The following is an 18,749-nucleotide window of genomic DNA, read 5'->3' on the forward strand; positions in this document are numbered from 1 at the left end:
GTATTAGCAATCGGACTCCGAATAATGCGAGCGATAGCTCATCGGAAAGCTCTCACCGAGGAGTATAGAATCCAATCACCAAAATTGACCTGCACTGTGTCCTGATGACTTACTAAAAATAGTATGTATGCCTAAAACTGAGTAAATCAACTTCGTTTTGGCCCAAACTGGAAATGACTAGGCCAAAACACTCAAGGATCCCATTAAACCCTTCGTTAGCCCTCGTGACCATGTAGAACAAGGCTAACGCACACACACTTGGTCAACTGCTAAAAGATGGGATCATTACATCCGGAGACTCAACCTCGCAGTTCAAGTCCCATAGCTTGGAGGTTGTTTCCATGTTTCACTAGGTTGTCCTCGCGCATAGGCCTTGGACAAGGGTGCAAACCTAAGTGACAACAGTTACCGCCGGAAGAAGCAACAAATTTGGTTGCATCGAAATTTTTTGTCTCTAAGGTTTCAGAAAACTTTGTTTAGGGTTTTCTCACTCTAGGGTTTCAGGTGCCACGGTCCAAGCGAGCGGCGCAGGGGTCACCGGTACCTAGAAACAAAGGAGAGAAATTCAAGGAATATAGCTCACTGCGAATCAATGACACAGATAGCGTACAGCTCTTGGAGGTTTCTGCAGGCCTCTAAAATGGCAACGAGCTTGGGGGCCTTGAAACCGTCGGTAGAAAGCATGAGCAAATTGAGAGACGAGAGATTCAGAGAGGCAGACACAGAAATAGAGGGGAATAGAGAAAAAAAAAGATAACGTCCTCCGTCCAGCAATAGAACTGAGCGAGGTCTAGGGTTTGAAGCAATTCACAATTGAGAAGAAGTGGCAGCAGCTCTCCAAGAGGAGACCCTAGATCATTGACGGGTTGGTGCCATCTCACCAGCTTGACATGGCAGATTCGCGGCCAGAGGTGCGCAAGCATGTTGATATTTTGGGTGTTGCAAGCATAGATTGTGATGCTCTGAACGGCGTGAAAGGCCTGCTTTCGAAGATGCCCAATTATTTGACTCTCAGGAGAAGAGGCATCCAAAACAGGGTAACCCCATGGCGAAATCTGCGACAGGTCAGAGTCATCATGCCCTGAAAACAGAATGCTATCAAATACAAATTGCTTATGTTTCCCTGCAAACAAAGCTCCATTCGCGTTGCTCGCTTCAGCTCCCGCCATTTCTCGCAAACCAGGGCCATTCAATTCCTTGCCCTCCCATCCTTCACTAGGCCAAATATGATACTGATAATCACTTCTGAAATGTCACTGAAGTGCGATTTATGATTTCAAAGTGCAAAAGGTAGGCGACGAATGAAAAAGATGTTTCAATCGAACCACATATCTCGTTTGTAAATCAGATTGTGATCTAATAAAAGATATCGCAATTATTAAAATATACACAATCAATGCAAACCATTAACAAAAACAACTAGTTGTTTTAAGCACATGACAGGTTTAGATGAAAGTCTCACCTATAATGGCCTATCGGCTAATAAATTTTAGCAATCTCTGTCAAAAAAAAAAATTTTAGCAATATTTCTTTCAACTAAGGAGCTGAAACTTCTAAAGTGAAATAAAATTCATGTACTCTTACAATTTTCCTTAAAAAATCTAAGCGGATGTAGCTTCTAATGGTTTGAGACCCAAAATCTACCTGGAAATCCTTGTAGAATGAACACGAGCCACTTAACGGCAGTAGCGATGGGAGGCGACGACTCAAACTGGGCAGTTGTAGTAGATGACTTAGCATTAAGAAACCGACGCCTCAAGGGATTTAGCATTGTTTTCAGAGAAATTCACGAGAATCGCTCGACACTATTCGATTACCAAGGGAGAAGGCGGGTAGGAAACAACAGGAAAATGGGCGCGATTTGGAAAAATATGGGCATGATTTTCACAATTAGCAGTAGGGCACACTGCCCTTTCAGGCGAGGACTGCAAAATGCAGAGAAATGGATATATTTTTTCTTGGTTAGGGCGCGGGGATCGTCGCAAGTCTTGCCTGAGTGTTGTAGCCAGATAGCGTTTGGCAGGTGCTATGGCTCGAGCCAAATTACTCGACTTTGACCTCCAGAAGCAGCTGCTACCTTGCATACAAGACATCATGCCTCTCCTCGCAATTTTGTATCTCAACATTTTAGCAGCAAACCAAGTTGGAAGGGAAAATAATACTTTCTAAGATTCAAAGAAGGAAAAGGTGCAGTAAAATTGTTCAAGTTAGTAAATTTAAGGCAAAAACAAAAGCGTACAGAGTAGTTATTCCCTGGACTGCCCTCATGGAACGATAGAGCGATGTTGGCTGACTAACTCAAACGAGACTCTACTGGCATCTCTGAAGAGGGGCGATTACGTGAATTGCATTCTTTCTAAAATAGATCTGCAATTTATTGGAGATATGCCATGTTTCACAATATCATTAGAAATGACGCTTTGAAATCTTTGCAGACGTTCAAAATAAGAATGAATGCGCTTTAAAATTTAATATATGATCTTGAACTTCTCATCCAACTTTGTTCTGAAGTCAATGTTAGTGTTGTAAAAATTAAAAGAGCAGGAAAAATATAGAGAAGAAGAACAATACAAGTATTCAGATTTATGTGAAAAGACAGAAGATGGCCAAAAAGATTTCGTATTTTTTCAGAAAATTTCACAGTTGGAACAACATTCAAAAGTTCATGAAAAAATGATTTCTCTTAGTATAAAAAGTTCTAGTTGCAGAATCCTAACTGAAGACAACTTATTAAAAATAGTGATTATGACTCGCACTACTACATATTAAACCCTATGAAGACTATCTTTCACTGCTGGAATAACATCCTACCAAGGTACGCCATAATGACTCCACCTTCCAACATGTAGGTCTGGAAATGAATTGTAAAGAAAACACTGACAAACTAATATGTACAGGAAATTAGACAATAGTATGTGTTCAATGAAGCTGTTATATCATTCATCTAAGTATATGGTTATGCAGAAAGGCCTTGCTATAGAAGACACTAATTGAGAAAGAGTAGATCTTCTTGATTGTTAAAATTTTAAATTGCTCGAGTGCAAGCAATCCCATGAAGAGTGGACTAATATAACCCCTACCATAAATAAGATATCAATGCCCTCAAAAATAGTCTTATTTCTAAGGCTTTGTGATTTTCTCTACTAAACCAGCAAAGATTAGGCAGCCCAGACAATGATATAATAAGGATGACAATTAGCAAAAGTAGCCACTTGGTGGATAACAATAAATAATAGCAACAATACATTAGAAAGCAATGATTGATATAAAGGAAACAACGCTCTTAGTAAGCTATCTAACACAGATTCCTAATTCTAGTGATCAAATATGCTCAACAACAATTACGATTAGTTATGGGTCACACAAAAGTTTGGAAGAAACATCACTCTTGAAGAGAAGGTGGTGCAGGAGCACCCAACCAAACAAGCAAAGCCATGAAGCCATGAAGTCTTGATTAGGGAAAGAATAAGTCCAATGGACCACTTGAAGTCTTGAAGCTAGTTATGGCATATGATGTAATGAAACCAATGAATGTAAATGTAAAATCCTAATGGTCCTAATAAGGACCATACGATCCAAGATGATGTAATTGGGCATAAGAATGATCCCAGGGGTTGGTATAGGTCAATAGGAGTCAAAAGTAACCTTATTGTTCAGGAACATATAAAGTCGTGAATAACACACAATTAGGACCAAATTGGTCAATAGGTGCTAGTTGACAACATGGTCCAAATTGACAAATTAGGATGATGGATGGATATAGAAAGGAGTTTCAGATGTTTTAAACCAGGATTAGGTGGATCAAGGCATTTACAAGCCTTTGGAGTCATTAGAAAGGATTAAATTGTGTTTGGAGGGAAAATCATGATTTTTAATTAAAAAACTAACTGCTAGTTGCCCAAACCATTAGATTGAAGTTTTTTACAAGTTTTGGAAGTTAGAGTTGGTTCAAACCAGTTTGTTTGAACTTTACAAGTCACATTACATGCGAAGGAAGGCAGATGAAGTGATTGGAGAGGATTTCTTATCTGGTTGTATGGACTGTACTCATGAAGAAATAATAAAACTCAGATTTTTGGCAAGTTCTGAGCGCATTTTGATTGTTTCTCTTACAAGCTCCATTGGAACCTTCTAGAAGATTTTTTGGTAACATTTCCTAGTCCCTTCTATGGCATTTTGAATCCATTTATGAAATTTTTTAACAGACTGTAGGACTGATCTTTAACAGCGTACAAGTTGTTGATAAATTTGTAAGTTTTTCAATGGAATAAGGCCATTCCAATTTTTGTATCATCCGTTTCTTGTGGAATGGGTCTTCAACATCTTCAATATGCTCCTGCTAACAACTTTGATGCAGTATTGGATGGTGATCACCAAAGTACTCAAGGAAGGCTTAAGAAGAGTATGTGAAGGGTGTGAGCAGGTATTGGATTGGAACATCTGCCCACATAAGGATAGTGTTTTACGTTTGAATGTGTATAAGGACATTAAGGACATGCTGTAGGATCCTTTGTTTGGTCTTGGAAGTGAAGGTACATGCCATTTGAGAAAGCCCTAGATATAGGGCTGAAACAAGGATGGTTTTCTGATTGATCCATCAAACAAGGATGGCTGTACAAAATACCTACAGAATTCTTAGTTTGGAGTCATAACTAGATTTTGTGCCAAGTTTCAGGTCTTTGTGACAAGTTTCAGGGGTACTTACTCGCAAAATTGGCCTAATTAGGCCTAAAATTGGTGCAAACAGCATTGGATCTCCCCTAATATCGAAAGGAGTGATATGAATCCTTGAAGTATGTTATACAACTTCCAAAAGGGTGTCTGGAACTCTAATTTAATTGCTGAGTGTTTTGGGATGGAATTGAGAAAACTGAGAAAAACTAGTTTGGGTAGAGCTACTAGGACATAAAGGCTTAGTTTGGGCTGAATAAGAGGGTTAATGCCAAGTTGAGAAAGAACAAGTTTCTGGATCACTGAAATCTGTTGAATGGGACATGTTAAGGCCAATGCTACCCTAGTATTGGGGTACATTGGGATGGCGGGACTTCGGAACGAGTTTTCGAGACAAGGGGAAAATGGGCCTTATTTTTGGGATGGTGAGGGGATAGCCAGGGGATGGTGGCAAGGGAAGGACAGGGCAGGGAGGAGTGTTTTATAGTATACATATAGAACTTGAAATGCTTGTTATGAAATGATGTTTCTGTAGAACATACCAAATTAAAATACTTGTACATAGCCAAAATGCAACATGAACTAGAACCATTGAACATTCAACATAGTAACAAATTACATCCCAATAGTAGCATTCAAAAAAAAAAAGTCAAATAGAAATCCAAGTCCTCATACTAACAGCAGCATGGTTGCAGAATGGCGGAGGTGGGGGTACTTGGGTACGTGAGTACCGGGTGCAGGACGTCTCGGGGATGGGTACATCGAGGTTTGGGAGGGGGGTGCGATTCCCCATGTAACACTGGTTAAGGCCCTAGAGGGTGTTGGAATACATTATTGAAATTGGTGGTTGAGTATGAGGGTTTGAGAGAAGCCCAGTGAAAGGATATAGGCTTAAAACATGAAGAGTTTTGAACCAAGTGACATTGATCAGTGAGATCTGTGGGTCTACCAAGCTCTGCGTCACAAGGTAGCCACCATAAAGGACAAAACCCTTCAGCAACAAGAGAAGGGTATTTATAATTTAAGGAGGAACTTTGATTGAAGAAAGGCACAAACCAACCAGTGTCAGCACTCATCCAAAGAGAAGAAATCAGCATCAAAAGAGGAAAAGGGAATCAAGTGAAATCCATCTACTTTACTGTAGCAGTCTGAGAACGTATAACCCGCAATAGTCTTATATTCTACAAGTATAGGGGGCAAGATTTAGGGCAATTCAAAAGGGAACATTACAAGAAATTAAACAGTTGATCAGTCATTTCATCTAAGTTGTTCATTAGTTTGTGAGTATGATAGCTTTTGCTTGGTATGAGTTTGGTTGCTGCTAGACAAAAGAGTTGTTAGAGAATGTGCTTCTGGATTCAACTGTGTGGATTTTGTTAGCATCAATGTTCAGATGGCAGACATTAGATTTTCATAGTCCATAGCCTTTGAGGATGCACTTCTGGATTCAATTGTGTGGATTTTGTTAGCATCAAGGTTTTGGATCATACTCAATGATCCATCATTAGGAAATGCAAACAAGGTAAAGAACTGACTCTTTATCACTAACAATATTTTTGAGGAGCCTTGTAGCCTAAAAATTTCTTTGAAGAAGACATCAACTACTTGTGGAGCTCTATAATCAGTGGTTATTGCCATTAAATGTGCATATTGGTAAGGTGTTCTTGTTTACGAACATGCTTGTGCTCCAAATTTTCCTTACAATGGAAACAATTTTTCTTTTTGTAGTTCTCTGTTGTCATTTCTTGGTAGAAATGCTTTTCAAACCAATTTTTCTATAGGGAAGTTTCGAGGCTAGACTTTTGGTGTTGGGTTAGTCTTCATATGATGTAATTTCTAATCTTGTTGCCTTTTGAATCAAATCTTCTAGTGTACTAGGATTGAGGGCACCTACCAAACCAGAATTTTCATACATTTTGATAAACTTAATATAACTTCTTATCTTAAAACTGCATTTGTATTGTCTTTGGGACACAATTTAATGTGATCACTGCATAGACAAGTATGTGAGCGAATGTGCCAAGAATCAGTATCTATCAGATTGATTATTATGATTTGGACAAGATTTAATTAAGTGCCACGTTTCATCTAAGGCTAGGGATTTGTGAATATAGATTGCGGCACTAAAAGCCTGAGAAAATAAAGGAATGAAAGCCAACCTGGGTAAAAACAATGTTTAGGACCAATTAGAGGGGAAAAATATGACATGCTACCAGCATGATACATGCACTGTCCCTAAAAGAGAATAAAATAATTAAAATTTATACTTCTGGCTGCTAGTTATGCATCTATGAGAAGAAAATGGCCTTATTCATAAAACTTCACCTTTTCTCTATTCTCTAAGCTGATCACTACATTTAGAGTTTATTCCATAATAGGAGCACTTGTAAACTTAACAATTCACTAAACAGGGTGGTTTCCAACAGCCACATGAGATGAAGAGGCAGGGGAGGAAAGAGGGTGCAATTATCTTGGAGGAGACACCACATTTTGTGAAAAGGTAATGGGGGTGTCTATTCATCCCCCTTGACAGATATTTAAGGAAGAATTTCATTTGGAGGAAAGCATTGAATAGGATCAGGAATCCACATAAATACATGTGTGTGTGTGCCCGCTCATGTAAGTAAATATATACATCAGTGAGATACAACCTACATGCATATTAAACAGGGTTCAATTATCTTGGAGGAGACACCCTGTTTGGTGAAAACAGGTAATGGGAGTATCTATTCATCCCCCTTGACAGATATTTAAGGAAGACTTTCATTTGGAGAAAATCATTGAATAGGATCAGGAATCCAGATAGATACACATATATATTTATGTATGTATATAAGTAAGTATATATAGTAGTGAGACATAACCTACATAAATTTTTTTGAACTATTTGGCATGCCATGTGTGGAATCTAATAAGACTAGATGATTTTCTTGAATTACTTTAATCACAAACAATTTTGCATTGATTTAAGAAAGAAAATCTATTAGAAACAGAAAAGTGAAACACAAGGAATGTGGGGATATGAACTCCTACTCATAAGGTGGATGCCTATCAAGTTAGTTCCTTGTGGGCACTGATTGAGTTTGTTACTTGTTGGCCAAGGCGTCACATTGAGTTCAATTACTTGTTCAAAGTTCATGGGTTTAATTGGGGTTGATTGTCTCCTAGCGTTCTATGGTGCTTCTTCCCTCAAGTTTCTATTAGGGTTGCAACTCTAATATGTGTGTCTATAGGTGGGAATCTTCATTGCTATATTCAATGCCAAATAATTAACTTACTTGATGCAATTACTAATATGTAATTTAATAAGAAAATACTCTTGCCGATAAATATAGTCGTTGCTATTGTCATTTAGGCCCTAGGGAAATATTTTAGGTATATAACAAAAGGGGACATTACATTAAACCTTTAGTCAGATGTTTCCTTGAATGAACACAAGATTGAATTAAATGCTTTTGTCAGACACTTCAGCTACTTGGTGTTTGATCTCTGAATTTATCTGTTATAGATTAAGTTTTGGGATTTGAGATCTTGAACATATCAGAGAAAGATGACAAAGAATCTGAGGTTTAAAATATTCTCTGCTAGCTCAGATGGATCAAAACATTCCCTGAGGGATATGTCATTACATGGAGAAAAATTGCCTCTCTCACAAGTTCTACTTTTGGATTAACTGTCAAATGGGAAATCATACATATTATCGTCATCCAGAACTGAAAAGGGTGACTAATGCTGTAGTAGGAACCTCAGCAGAAGTTCCATCATTCGGTCCAGTGCAGACTGAACCTCCTCCTTCTCTTGGAGTAGAAGAGCTAAAGTCAGTAAGGAGTTGTCTCAAAGTTCTCTCAAGGTGGGGTAATATATCCAAAGACAAAACATTTCATTACGGTTCATTGTAGCAAGGGTTTTTCTTAAAATTTGTAGTTCGCATGGGTTTTGATGTCAAGTGTTTTCAAACAGTATAAGTGTTTATTGCAATTTTCCAGTCCTAGATGCTATGCAGAATGTTATAAGGTTGGATGTCTATACCATTGGGCAGCATTTTTTTATCATAGTTAATGTGAAACTTCTGTGGTGCAGAGAGAAGATAAATATTTTGGATGAAGCTATAGACAAACTAGATAGATATCATAAACTAATGTTGCCAAGGAAGAGGTCTCAAATAGAAATACCAGCACCTGTTCCACATAAACAAGTTTGCATCCCCATGATGAATATTAGGGTTTGTATCAGAAATGCCTGTCCAGAAATATAGTATATTATCCTTGCATTTCTCTGTTTCATTACATTTTCTATTTTTGTAACATTTTCCTCATTCAAAATTTTTGCTAGTTTTCCTTTATCTGTTGATTGTAGAAGGTCAAGAATTTGGTAAGAAGGTTGAGAAAATTCAGTAAACATTGAATTGGTGTTTTCAAATTTTTAAATTTTCTCTTTTGTACCTTCATCCATGCTGTAGGAATTTTTGACAAGCACTTTTGCTTGGTAGTTATAAAAAAGAGAGATAAGTGTTTAGATAATATCTTGGGTTTATAATTTTCTGTAGTTGAATACCACATTCTCTCAAGGAACTTGTTATAGTTTAGGATTGTTCTTAATTGTATTTTGAACAGGTCCATGTGCTGCCTAGTATAGATAGTAGAACTCTAGTAAAGAAAATAGGCATTATCTGATCTATTGCTTGATGCTTTATGAATGGTCTCAGGTGCCAGGCTATCCCAACAATATTTCTAGAGCATCTATAATGATAGATAGGGAAAGAGATATATTGAGGTCGAGAAAGGTTAGTACTCATTCAAAAGTCAAGGATAAGACCTTGACAGCTAGAAGTGAAAGCTGGGAAACGGCAAAATTGATCAGAAGATATTCTGGAATGAAGTTAGATGTTTCTGTCAAGTCAGAAGCAAATAGAATGCTGGATGGAGATAAAGATTATAAACAGGGTAAACAGCAAAGGCCCAGCTCTGAGACCCACTCGAGGTCAAGTGAAAGCCATGGCTTCAGGTAGGACTTTTCATTAACATTATTTAATCTCAATTATTCAGGATGGTTGTTTACTTGTTCTAAAATGTTTACATTCAATGTTGATGGGTCAACATAATGTAGTGTCACAAATATTGATGTGGTCAGAGATTTTGAGTATTGCATTTTCGGCAAAGATAATAAATGAAGATTTTCATTAGGATCTAATGATGTTGTGCAGTAGTTTAAGGCTATTAGTTGAACTGCCTCTGAAGTACAAATGTTGTTCTAGTAATTTAGTTTTTCTCAGCTAGTACGTTCAGAGGCTCCCAGCTAATCCTCTCTACTGGTTGTCACCACTCTTAATACTTTTCTGAACATTACAGAAGAAACTGATTATGTTTATTTTGAATTCTTTGTATTGCAAAAATTGGGTCATGCATTGAGGATAATGTACATCCTTATCATGGATGCTTGCTGCCTCTGGTTGCATTACCAGAGTTTATCAATTCTTTTTATACAAAATCTAAAAGGCTTTATAAAAGCATTGTATTATGTAAACTAACAAACAGCAAAGAAAAGAACTCCAGAAAATATTTATTCATTGATAATGCAGATAATTATCTTGTGGGATAAAAAGTATATATATGCAATTACTAGCAAATAGAAGAAGATTGAAAAATTTAGTCGAATGACATGGAGATATTAGGGAAATTATACACCTGGACCATACTTTTGGGTAATTCAAATGTTGAAGGTAAATCTTGATGAAGTGGAAATCAGATTTTTATAAGTGAAAAAAGTCACTTGTACATCAACCCATGACTAATATTGTTGCTTAAATTATAACATTGTTTAATTAACATTTTCAATTTTAACTATTGACACTTTTTGTTCATGTCATTGATAGAGGGAAACCAACGGATGATGTTCTATAAACTAAAGGAGGGGTAAAAATTTATTCAAACATAAGAGGGGAAAAAGGAGCAGAGTGCTCAGCAAAGATTTACTGTATTGTACCTAATTTTTTCACAGAGTGAAAACCATTGGTTTAGTATTGATTAGAATCCTATAATCAGATTTGGATATTATCCAATTTGTTTGGTTTCTATAAGACTTTTATCAAAAGCATAGGAACCTTTGCTTTGTGAAGGAGTTTCTACCACTCCTATTCTTCAGATTGTATAACTGTTATGCATATATATTGATTCAGAGATGATATGTATTAAACTAAGTTCAAAAAGAGGTTCCATTTCAAATGATTAGTGGAAAGTTAATTACAAATGTTTTTCTTAACACTAAATTTCATTGAAATGGTCAAAAGATTTAGGACTTTTCAGTCTCTGTTAATAACTCAACAAAAAGAAGAATACTTTGTATCATCATGAAAATATCAATGGTGACATTTACTTTTTAATTATCTTAGGCTCATAAGTTATTGAATCTGCCAATTTTGAAGATGGATCTAGAATCTAGATTCTGTTATCGTACATTATCTGATCTTGGTCAAGTGTGGAAATAAGGCTATACACTTCACTAGCTCTCCTGTCAATGCTCAGAATTCTTCCTCAATTTTGAGCTTGTCTTGCTAATGTCTTAACATTCAATATCTGTATGTTAATGTATTCAGGTCCAATATCTGCAACAAAAATCATGCAGCAAACCCTGCAAAAGGAAAGGGTGGTTGTTCTTTTGTGAAATTATCTCCAAATGTTCCACACACCTCTCCAATATTTGATAACCGTGAATGGACTTCAAATCCAAATAGAGTTCAGAGCACTGGTGGCTTAAATAGTTGCAAGCAATCATTCTCATCAGGATTCTCATCAACCCCTGCTATCCACTGGTCTGAACAAAAGCCACGAAAATGTCAACATATAAAAAGAACAAATTTGATGCCTCTAATTTTGAATCATGACAATTTACCAAATTTGTTGGAGAGGTCTTTAATACCTAATTCAACTGAAAGCAGTGACCAAAGTAATCTAAGATGCTCTTCCAACAATAATGCTTTCCAGCACAGCAGATTAAAGACTGGAAATATCTTTTCTTTAGCTGCTTTTTCTAAGAGCGAGGAATCAGGACATGGTGACAAGTGCAAGAACAAGAGGAAGAAACAAGGAGATGCAATTGAGAAAAATGCACCTGTTTGTCAAAAGGTTGGATTATTTCTTTTGCCTTTAGTTAAGGAAAAAAATGTCATTGAACCAGAGAGTGGAGATGGTGTCCAGAGACCAGGAAGGAGTGGGAAGGATAGCACTTCTCTTAGAATGAATGGTCCTATAAGTGGAAACCTTGAAAATCCTGCACCTAGAAAGAAACTAAGAAGCACAAGGCTAGTTACTGATAAAGTAGCAAGGTTAGTAATTTTATTATTTAAAACATTTTAATTTTTGCATGATTAAATACTTAAGAATAATTTTAAAGAATTGGCCATTATATTTGCATGAATGATAGCAGCTTCTCGGTTTGTTCAGTAGGACAAGTCAATCTCCAACCAGAAATTCTTCATTGAATCGAAAGGGAGTTATCCAACCAAGTTGTCCAATTAAGAATGGATTATCAAAACTTACAGGCATGCTGCAGTTATTATTTGATAACTGAGTATTTTCTTTCTATGTAAATTGAGAAACATTGTTCTCTACTGTCATATTATGTTAATGCTGGCTGGTGATCTTTGTAGGGGATTTGGATGATAGGGAAGAACTCCTGGCAACTGTTAATGCTTCTAATAACGCAAGTGGTATGAATTTGAGTCTTACTGGATTAAGGATAAGAAAATTGGAAGTAATTTTGAATATGAATACATTCTCAGGCCTGAAGCTGAAACCGCTGATTGCTATAATTCATCATTTTGCTAAATTCACATTCCCTTAGGGAAAAATAAAAGTTGCACGCGATGCTTCTGTTTAGATTCCTAATTTTTTTCTATGAAGTTAGCCTGATTGAAACTTTTGAGGAAGTTTGACCTAATATCTGTAAGTTTTTCTTTGAGGTGAATAGTCTTATATGTTTACCAAGGTTCCTGAAAATGATCTCAGTTGCATAGAATAATTCTTTTTACTATCTGGTAGCTTGACGTAGAAGTATTTGTGTCAGATGTTGCATGCTCAGGATCCTTTTGTAAGCAAATGGAACCATTTTTTGCATCTGCTACTCAAGACAACCAAGAATTTCTCAAGCAACTGGTAACAGCTTTATCATGCATGACTGCTGCCAATAAATATATTTAAGGATTCCACTCTTGAAACTTATGTAATTTTATCATTTTCTTCAATTGGATCTTTGTTTGATCTTTTGTTGTTGACATTTTTGTTGGTATATGCAGGTCAGACAGGTAGAGGATGAAGATGCAATTCTTATATGTCCTACTGCTGGTAATCAAACTGGAGAGGTGATTCATTTCTTTCATTCATTGAATATCTCAGTCTTATTATACATGAGATTCAGAGTAAAGCAGACATTTTAGTCTCCAAAATGAAACAAAGCAGCTTATAAAGCAAAGAGGTTTTCTAGTATATACAGTATATTCCTTAAATTTGAAAATAAAAGAAATCATGCTTATTCAGACTTTAGCTTTTTAGATCAACCAATTACTCATTAGCAATGATTTCCCCAAATATATTCAGATTATATACTTTACCAGCTCAACTACTATACAATGTTTGGATAACAAGAAACAACATATGCTAGTATTATTTAGACCGTTCGTCCATTATACAATTCAAATACCATATGCTTGTCTTGCTCAGGATGTCTGCCCATAATACAATTTGAATAACTTTCTGCAGCCCAGAATAGGGACTCAGTCAATCGAGGATTTAGACAGAGATATATTTCATACGTCCAATAAACAGGCAATTAGTTTTCCAGACTTTATCTCAGGCTACAATAGCAGCATATAAACCAATTGCATGTAACTTGTAAGAACTCTTGAACTGTATTCAGATCTTACAGGCACCTGTAGCTTTATTCCCAAGGCTTCTCTTTGAGTAGTTTGGCCTCAGAATGCTGATTAGGAGTGCCTGGGAGTGATACTTATCTTCTGGTATCAATGCCTTTCTTCTACACAAGGTCTGAAATCTGAGATATGCATTGCCATGCTCAATATAGCACTTCACCTGATGTGGCTAGTTGATTTCTGGCTTCCACGGAAAGGTTGTGACCCAATCCTTAGGAGATGCCCTCAAACTTCTTGCAGATGTTCTGATTCATAATGCTTTTGTAGACTCCCGTGCTGCTCCTGGGCAGAGAGGCAAACCAGTTAGGAACTAGCTTAACTCGTGTAAATATGAATGGCTGTGAAATGACAAATAAATGATGCTTAATTAATGGCACTGGCACGAACCATGTCCTACAAAGTTCAGTAGTTTCATATACTTAAATTTTAATTAATAGTTAAGGTGGACTCCTTGGCAAATTAGTTTATCACACAAAATGGCTCATTTTCTGTAGAATATACTATATATTGTTTACTAAGCATCCAGGGCCCATGCTGAACGTTTTTAATAGATGTAGAGATTTTGACAGTTTGGAATTGCCTTTGATATTTTAGCATTGATTTATTGTGAGGATAATTTTTTACGTAAATTTCATATTTGCTGTCTTTAAATAAATAATTCCTCTTTTGCCAGGCTGATATTATCTGTAGTATGCTGCCAGCAAATGGAAGTCCAATTGTTTTGAGTAATCAAAAAAGATATATGGATGTGTCTGTGGATAATGAGTCCTTGAAGCCTTCTAGCAATTTGAATGCTAAAGAGGACATCAAGACACCTGGAAAACCTAGTTGTCTTTATGACAGGATGGTTCCACTTTATCAAAGACTGCTTTCAGCTTTAATTGTTGAGGAAAACTCTGACGAAACAAACAGAAAATTGGATGCTGGACCAGAAGATGACTGTCTTCATTGCACAAATGACTATTCTCCTTGTGGTGATTGTACTCATATTGAAATTGATACTGAAAATGCATATGGCATCCAATCACAAGAGTTGGACCTAGATCAACGAATATTACTGGAACTCCAAACTATTGGACTATTTCAAGAATTGATGGTATATTTTCTAGCTAATTTTTCTCTATCATTGTGTCTTGAAGATTTTTTGTTTCCTTCACAATTTTCTTGTAATGTGCTTCCATTTCCCCTTTCAGCCAGATCTAGAAAACAGGGGAGATGAGGAAATGAAAACAGAGACTTGTAAGCTTAAGGATGAGTTCGAGCAACAGGTGATTTTAATCAAAATTGCTTCCAGTAAATCAAATTTCTCATTTCTTGCTTTCCTAAAAGTTGTAATGTTTCATCAAATTATAAATGCTGATGGAAAAGTGCATATAGTTAAGTATCCACTAGAAATCCTTGAATCCTCTTGTGAAAGGACACTTTCAGCTTTCAATTTTTAATGTGAATGATTTCGTTCTCCAGGGTATTTTTTTATTTTCCATGTGAAGATCACCCCAATCTGCATGGTTCTCAGGTAGCATTAAACTTGTTTCTTGCAGTGTCAGGATTTGTATCAAGTGAACACGGAAACATTTATAATCTGTTTATTTTCAAATCATGAAAATTCATTAGATTCATTATGGATTCTGCAGAACTTGTGAAATGTTGTTTGGATTTGCCCAAATTAATCTGGACAGAAACCACAAGATTCTCTCACCTCCTAAGAAATTCCACTGCGAGAAACTATAAAACTGCTTTAGAGTTCAACCTTTAGTAGCACATAAAATATTTAGAGAAAGGTATCATATAGAAATGAATATCATTCTTTATTTTTATCTGAGGGAATTATTTCTTTTACAGGGATTGCAAGGCACCAACTCACGTGGTTGTAAAATTGCACAAAACAAAGTTAAAAAGCAAGCTACTCAGAGTTTTGTTGAAGGGACACTAGCTGAGTGTAGAATGTTTGAAGAAACTGGCAGGAGGTGCCTTTCAGATGCATCTTTAAAAGAAGGAATGTTCTCAATATCCTTGAAGGAAAAGGATACAAAGTTACTTGGTGATGCTATCAAGGGTGACACTGCAAATTCACTTTCTGATAGTGCACATGCTCTCTCAGATATCAAAACATCAGGTTTTGTACATACATGTGCTGAGTATATTCACTTCTTTCTGTTTTGTGGGAGATATTCTCTTTTAGTGCTTGTTATCTTAGTACTAATGGCATAAAGTCCTTTGTTAATAGATAATTGATTTAAAGTTACTTTACACTAAAAGCTTTCAGAGTCTTGTTAACCTGGCCTCAGGAACTGTATTATTTGAATGGCCACAGGTAGCGGGTTGAGTCTGAAATTAGTCAATTTGTATAGCAATTAAATTCATTCATTCCTTGTTGTGTTTGCAGCTGATCCTATAGTCCCTCCAGGACAATCTTCTCATATTGTTGTACAACATATGCAGAAGCTGGAGAATGGAGATTGGGAATTATATAACACAAGGCAAGATACAGCTTCTTTTTCAATGCGAACTGTTCTGAAAGGTGAGACATGGTCAACACCTGGGAAAAATATAGAACGTCTACTTGAAGAAGTTAACAAAAGTGGCACTCTAAGGGGTACAGTAGCTGTTGGGACTACTCTACCTAGGGGGGCTAAAAGAAAACGCAGTAAAAGAGACAGAGAGGGCAAGGTGCAGGCGAAAGAGATCATAATCAGATCTGGCTGTACTAGGAATTGTCAACCAGATCTGGCCAATGCAAAGGGTGAGATGAGAAACAAGCTCAAACTAAGGCACAAAACTGCTTGGTTGTCTGCTGCAGAAAATGACCTTCTTGGCAGGCCATCTAAAGAACAAACACCATCATTGGCATCAAGTTATTGGGAAAAAATTAGTGATAAAGTGGTGAAAGTGAATGTTGAAATGCCTGTGTTACAGAATTCCATTGCTGATGATGATACATCCGGTGATAATATCCCCATAGATTTGTCACATTTGCAACTTCCTAGTGCAGAAGACTTTGCAAATTGGTTGAACTATGAGGATATTAGCTTGCCAAATGCTGACACTGATTACATGGGTCTTGCTGTACCAAATGATGATGTAGATGGCCTGAACATGTTTTGAGAACAAAATGAAGCTGTGGAGCTACTGTTGTGTATTCTTGAAAACTTGAAACTTTTTAAAGTGGTTCTCAGAAGTTGACCACTGATGCAAGTTATCTTTGTTTCGGATGCTTGTATCATATTCAAGTAGTTAAATTCTTTTAAAGATCTCTTGTACAAGTTAGCTTTGCAACTAGGAGCGAAATTGGTTTTTGTCATCACAGGAATTGGTCGCATTGTAACAAAGTAGCAAATTGTTAATGCATTAGCTTTAGTTTGATCTGTACAAGTGAACTTTTCATAATACCTAAGGTTATGACAAGCTTTCCATCATGGACTTTGCTTTTAAACAAGAATGGGAGGCAAAGTGGATAGGACATTCATTCCATGTCATAAACAATTTTTTTATCATGCTTTTTGATCTAGCCATCTCTTACAAGCTGAACAATCTGCATGCATTTGAACTCAGTTCTTTAGACTTGCAAATCTTACATTTTCTGTTGTACATCCCTAGCCTTGGTTTCAGAAGTCATGTGCTGCATCTTCTCTATCTGACTTGTTCTATTTAAGACTGAATTTTGTGAGAACTTCATGGGAAATCATCATTTTGTAGTTGCTATAGATGTTAGTTTTGGTACTGGCCTCCATCTTTAGAACAAATAAATAAGGTTGAGGATTAATAAGGTTGATAATTGTTATAATAGTTGGATAATTGATTCACCCCTCCCTTCCCCCGCTTTTCTTAGTTATATTGGTGGACTTTACTTTCTAACAATTGGTATCACAGCCTTAGGTCCTTGAAGATAAAGCTTAATAGCTTTGGGAGATCAATGACGAGTCACTTCAGAAAAAAAAGTCCCAAGTTTGATGGAGTTAACTATGACAGCTGGAAGGAAAAGATGAAGACTCATTTGCTATGTGTGGGTCTAGGATATTGGCTTTTCACAAAGAGTGACAAAGCAATTGTGGAAGAAGGCAAGCTTGATTAATGAAGTGAACCAGAAAGAGATTTGTTTGTGTAACATGCGAGCCAGAGAAGCACTACCGTCAGTTGTTCCTGAAAATGAATACAATCAGATTTAATCACTAGAGACATCTCATAAAATTTGGAAATCTTTAGAATCTATATTTAATGGAGATAAGCATGCTAAAAGAATGAGATTACAATATTGGATATGTTTGTTTCAAGAGGCTAAAATGATGGAAGATGAATTTGTATACTGGTAGAATATCTTAGATTGTTGCAAGAATTAAGTCTTGTGAAGGATCTAAAGTGGAAGATGAGATTGTGTGGAAGATTTTGAAAACTTTGACATCACCATTCAAATGAGTAGCACAGATGATTGAAATTTTGATGCCCTACATTAAAAAGTTCACCAAGGAGACTTTGCTTGGAATATTGGAAGCAACAAAATCTAGTTGGAGGCAGTTTGGAAATTGACAAGAGTTGGAAACAACTTTTAGTGCATTAAGTATTTGTCCTTGTTTATCCAGAAGTGCAAGCACCCATGGAGACTATGCTAGTAGTGGCAGATCCAGATCTGAAGAAGATAGAAAGATTGAAAAAAGTATAGTGTTGCTTGTGAGAAGAGAACCACATGGTAAGAAGTTCTTTAAATGTTGGACTTGTAATGAATCTAGTCATTATGCTTCTAAGTGTCCTAAAAGAGAGAAAACGTATAAGAGAAATTTCAAGCCTAGAAGACCTAGAGATTGCTTGTATGCAATTGAAGATGATGAATCTGAGGAAAGAGTTCAGAGTGAAAGTGATGATGAGCTAGGATTTGGGGCTATATAAGAAGAAAGTTATGAAATTGAAATTAGAGAAGAAAAAGCCCTAGTTTATAAAGTTGAAAATAAATATGATTGGATTATAGATAGTGGATGTTCACATCATATGACTGGTGATATGAACAATTTTTTTAAATTTTGAAATCATGATGGAGGTACTGTTAGAGTTGGTAACAATGTGCCTTGTCATATCACAAGGATATGATCTATTACTCTTGATGGAAAAACTAACATTGATGATGTTTATTTTGTTGTTGGTTTGACATAACTTGTTGAGCATT

At 36.4% G+C, this 18,749-nt stretch overlaps 2 protein-coding genes across 3 annotated transcripts; one reads left to right on the forward strand and one right to left on the reverse strand.

Annotated features, from left to right (window-relative positions):
- Nucleotides 1-707: 707 nt before the first annotated feature.
- On the reverse strand, nt 708-1,169 carry LOC149531597 (F-box protein MAX2 homolog A-like). Its single transcript, XM_089808369.1, has one exon. It carries the CDS (start codon nt 1,167-1,169, stop codon nt 708-710), a length of 462 nt encoding a protein of 153 aa, XP_089664495.1.
- Nucleotides 1,170-1,626: 457 nt separating this feature from the next.
- LOC149531598 (uncharacterized) lies at nt 1,627-16,966 on the forward strand. 2 transcript variants are annotated; one of them, XM_089810029.1, is made up of 11 exons: nt 1,627-2,815; nt 9,377-9,675; nt 11,264-11,992; nt 12,111-12,208; nt 12,317-12,376; nt 12,733-12,821; nt 12,962-13,027; nt 14,268-14,690; nt 14,788-14,862; nt 15,437-15,710; nt 15,981-16,966. In XM_089810029.1, the coding sequence occupies exons 2-11, from the start codon at nt 9,416-9,418 to the stop codon at nt 16,697-16,699; spliced, it is 2,793 nt and encodes a 930-aa protein (XP_089666155.1). In that variant the 5' UTR covers nt 1,627-2,815; nt 9,377-9,415; the 3' UTR covers nt 16,700-16,966. The 2 variants fall into 2 exon arrangements, with proteins under 2 accessions (XP_089666155.1, XP_089666154.1); XM_089810028.1 differs by lacking the exon at nt 1,627-2,815 and adding an exon at nt 8,651-8,893.
- The last annotated feature ends 1,783 nt before the right edge of the window (nt 16,967-18,749 follow it).

This window comes from Cupressus sempervirens, chromosome 11 (genome assembly GCF_028749045.1).
Source record: "Cupressus sempervirens isolate cs-2001-9-10 chromosome 11, ASM2874904v1, whole genome shotgun sequence".
Classification (NCBI taxonomy): Eukaryota; Viridiplantae; Streptophyta; class Pinopsida; order Cupressales; family Cupressaceae; genus Cupressus; species Cupressus sempervirens.

Bases quoted from the DNA above. Each gene is read 5' to 3' on its own strand.
- LOC149531598 (XM_089810028.1), top strand. From the start codon at position 8,669: ATGCAGAATGTTATAAGGTTGGATGTCTATACCATTGGGCAGCATTTT. The intron at 12,822-12,961 runs GTAACAGCTTTA...TGGTATATGCAG, and splicing joins AAGAATTTCTCAAGCAACTG to GTCAGACAGGTAGAGGATGA. The intron at 15,711-15,980 runs GTTTTGTACATA...TTGTGTTTGCAG, and splicing joins CTCAGATATCAAAACATCAG to CTGATCCTATAGTCCCTCCA.
- LOC149531597 (XM_089808369.1), bottom strand. From the start codon at position 1,169: ATGGCGGGAGCTGAAGCGAGCAACGCGAATGGAGCTTTGTTTGCAGGG.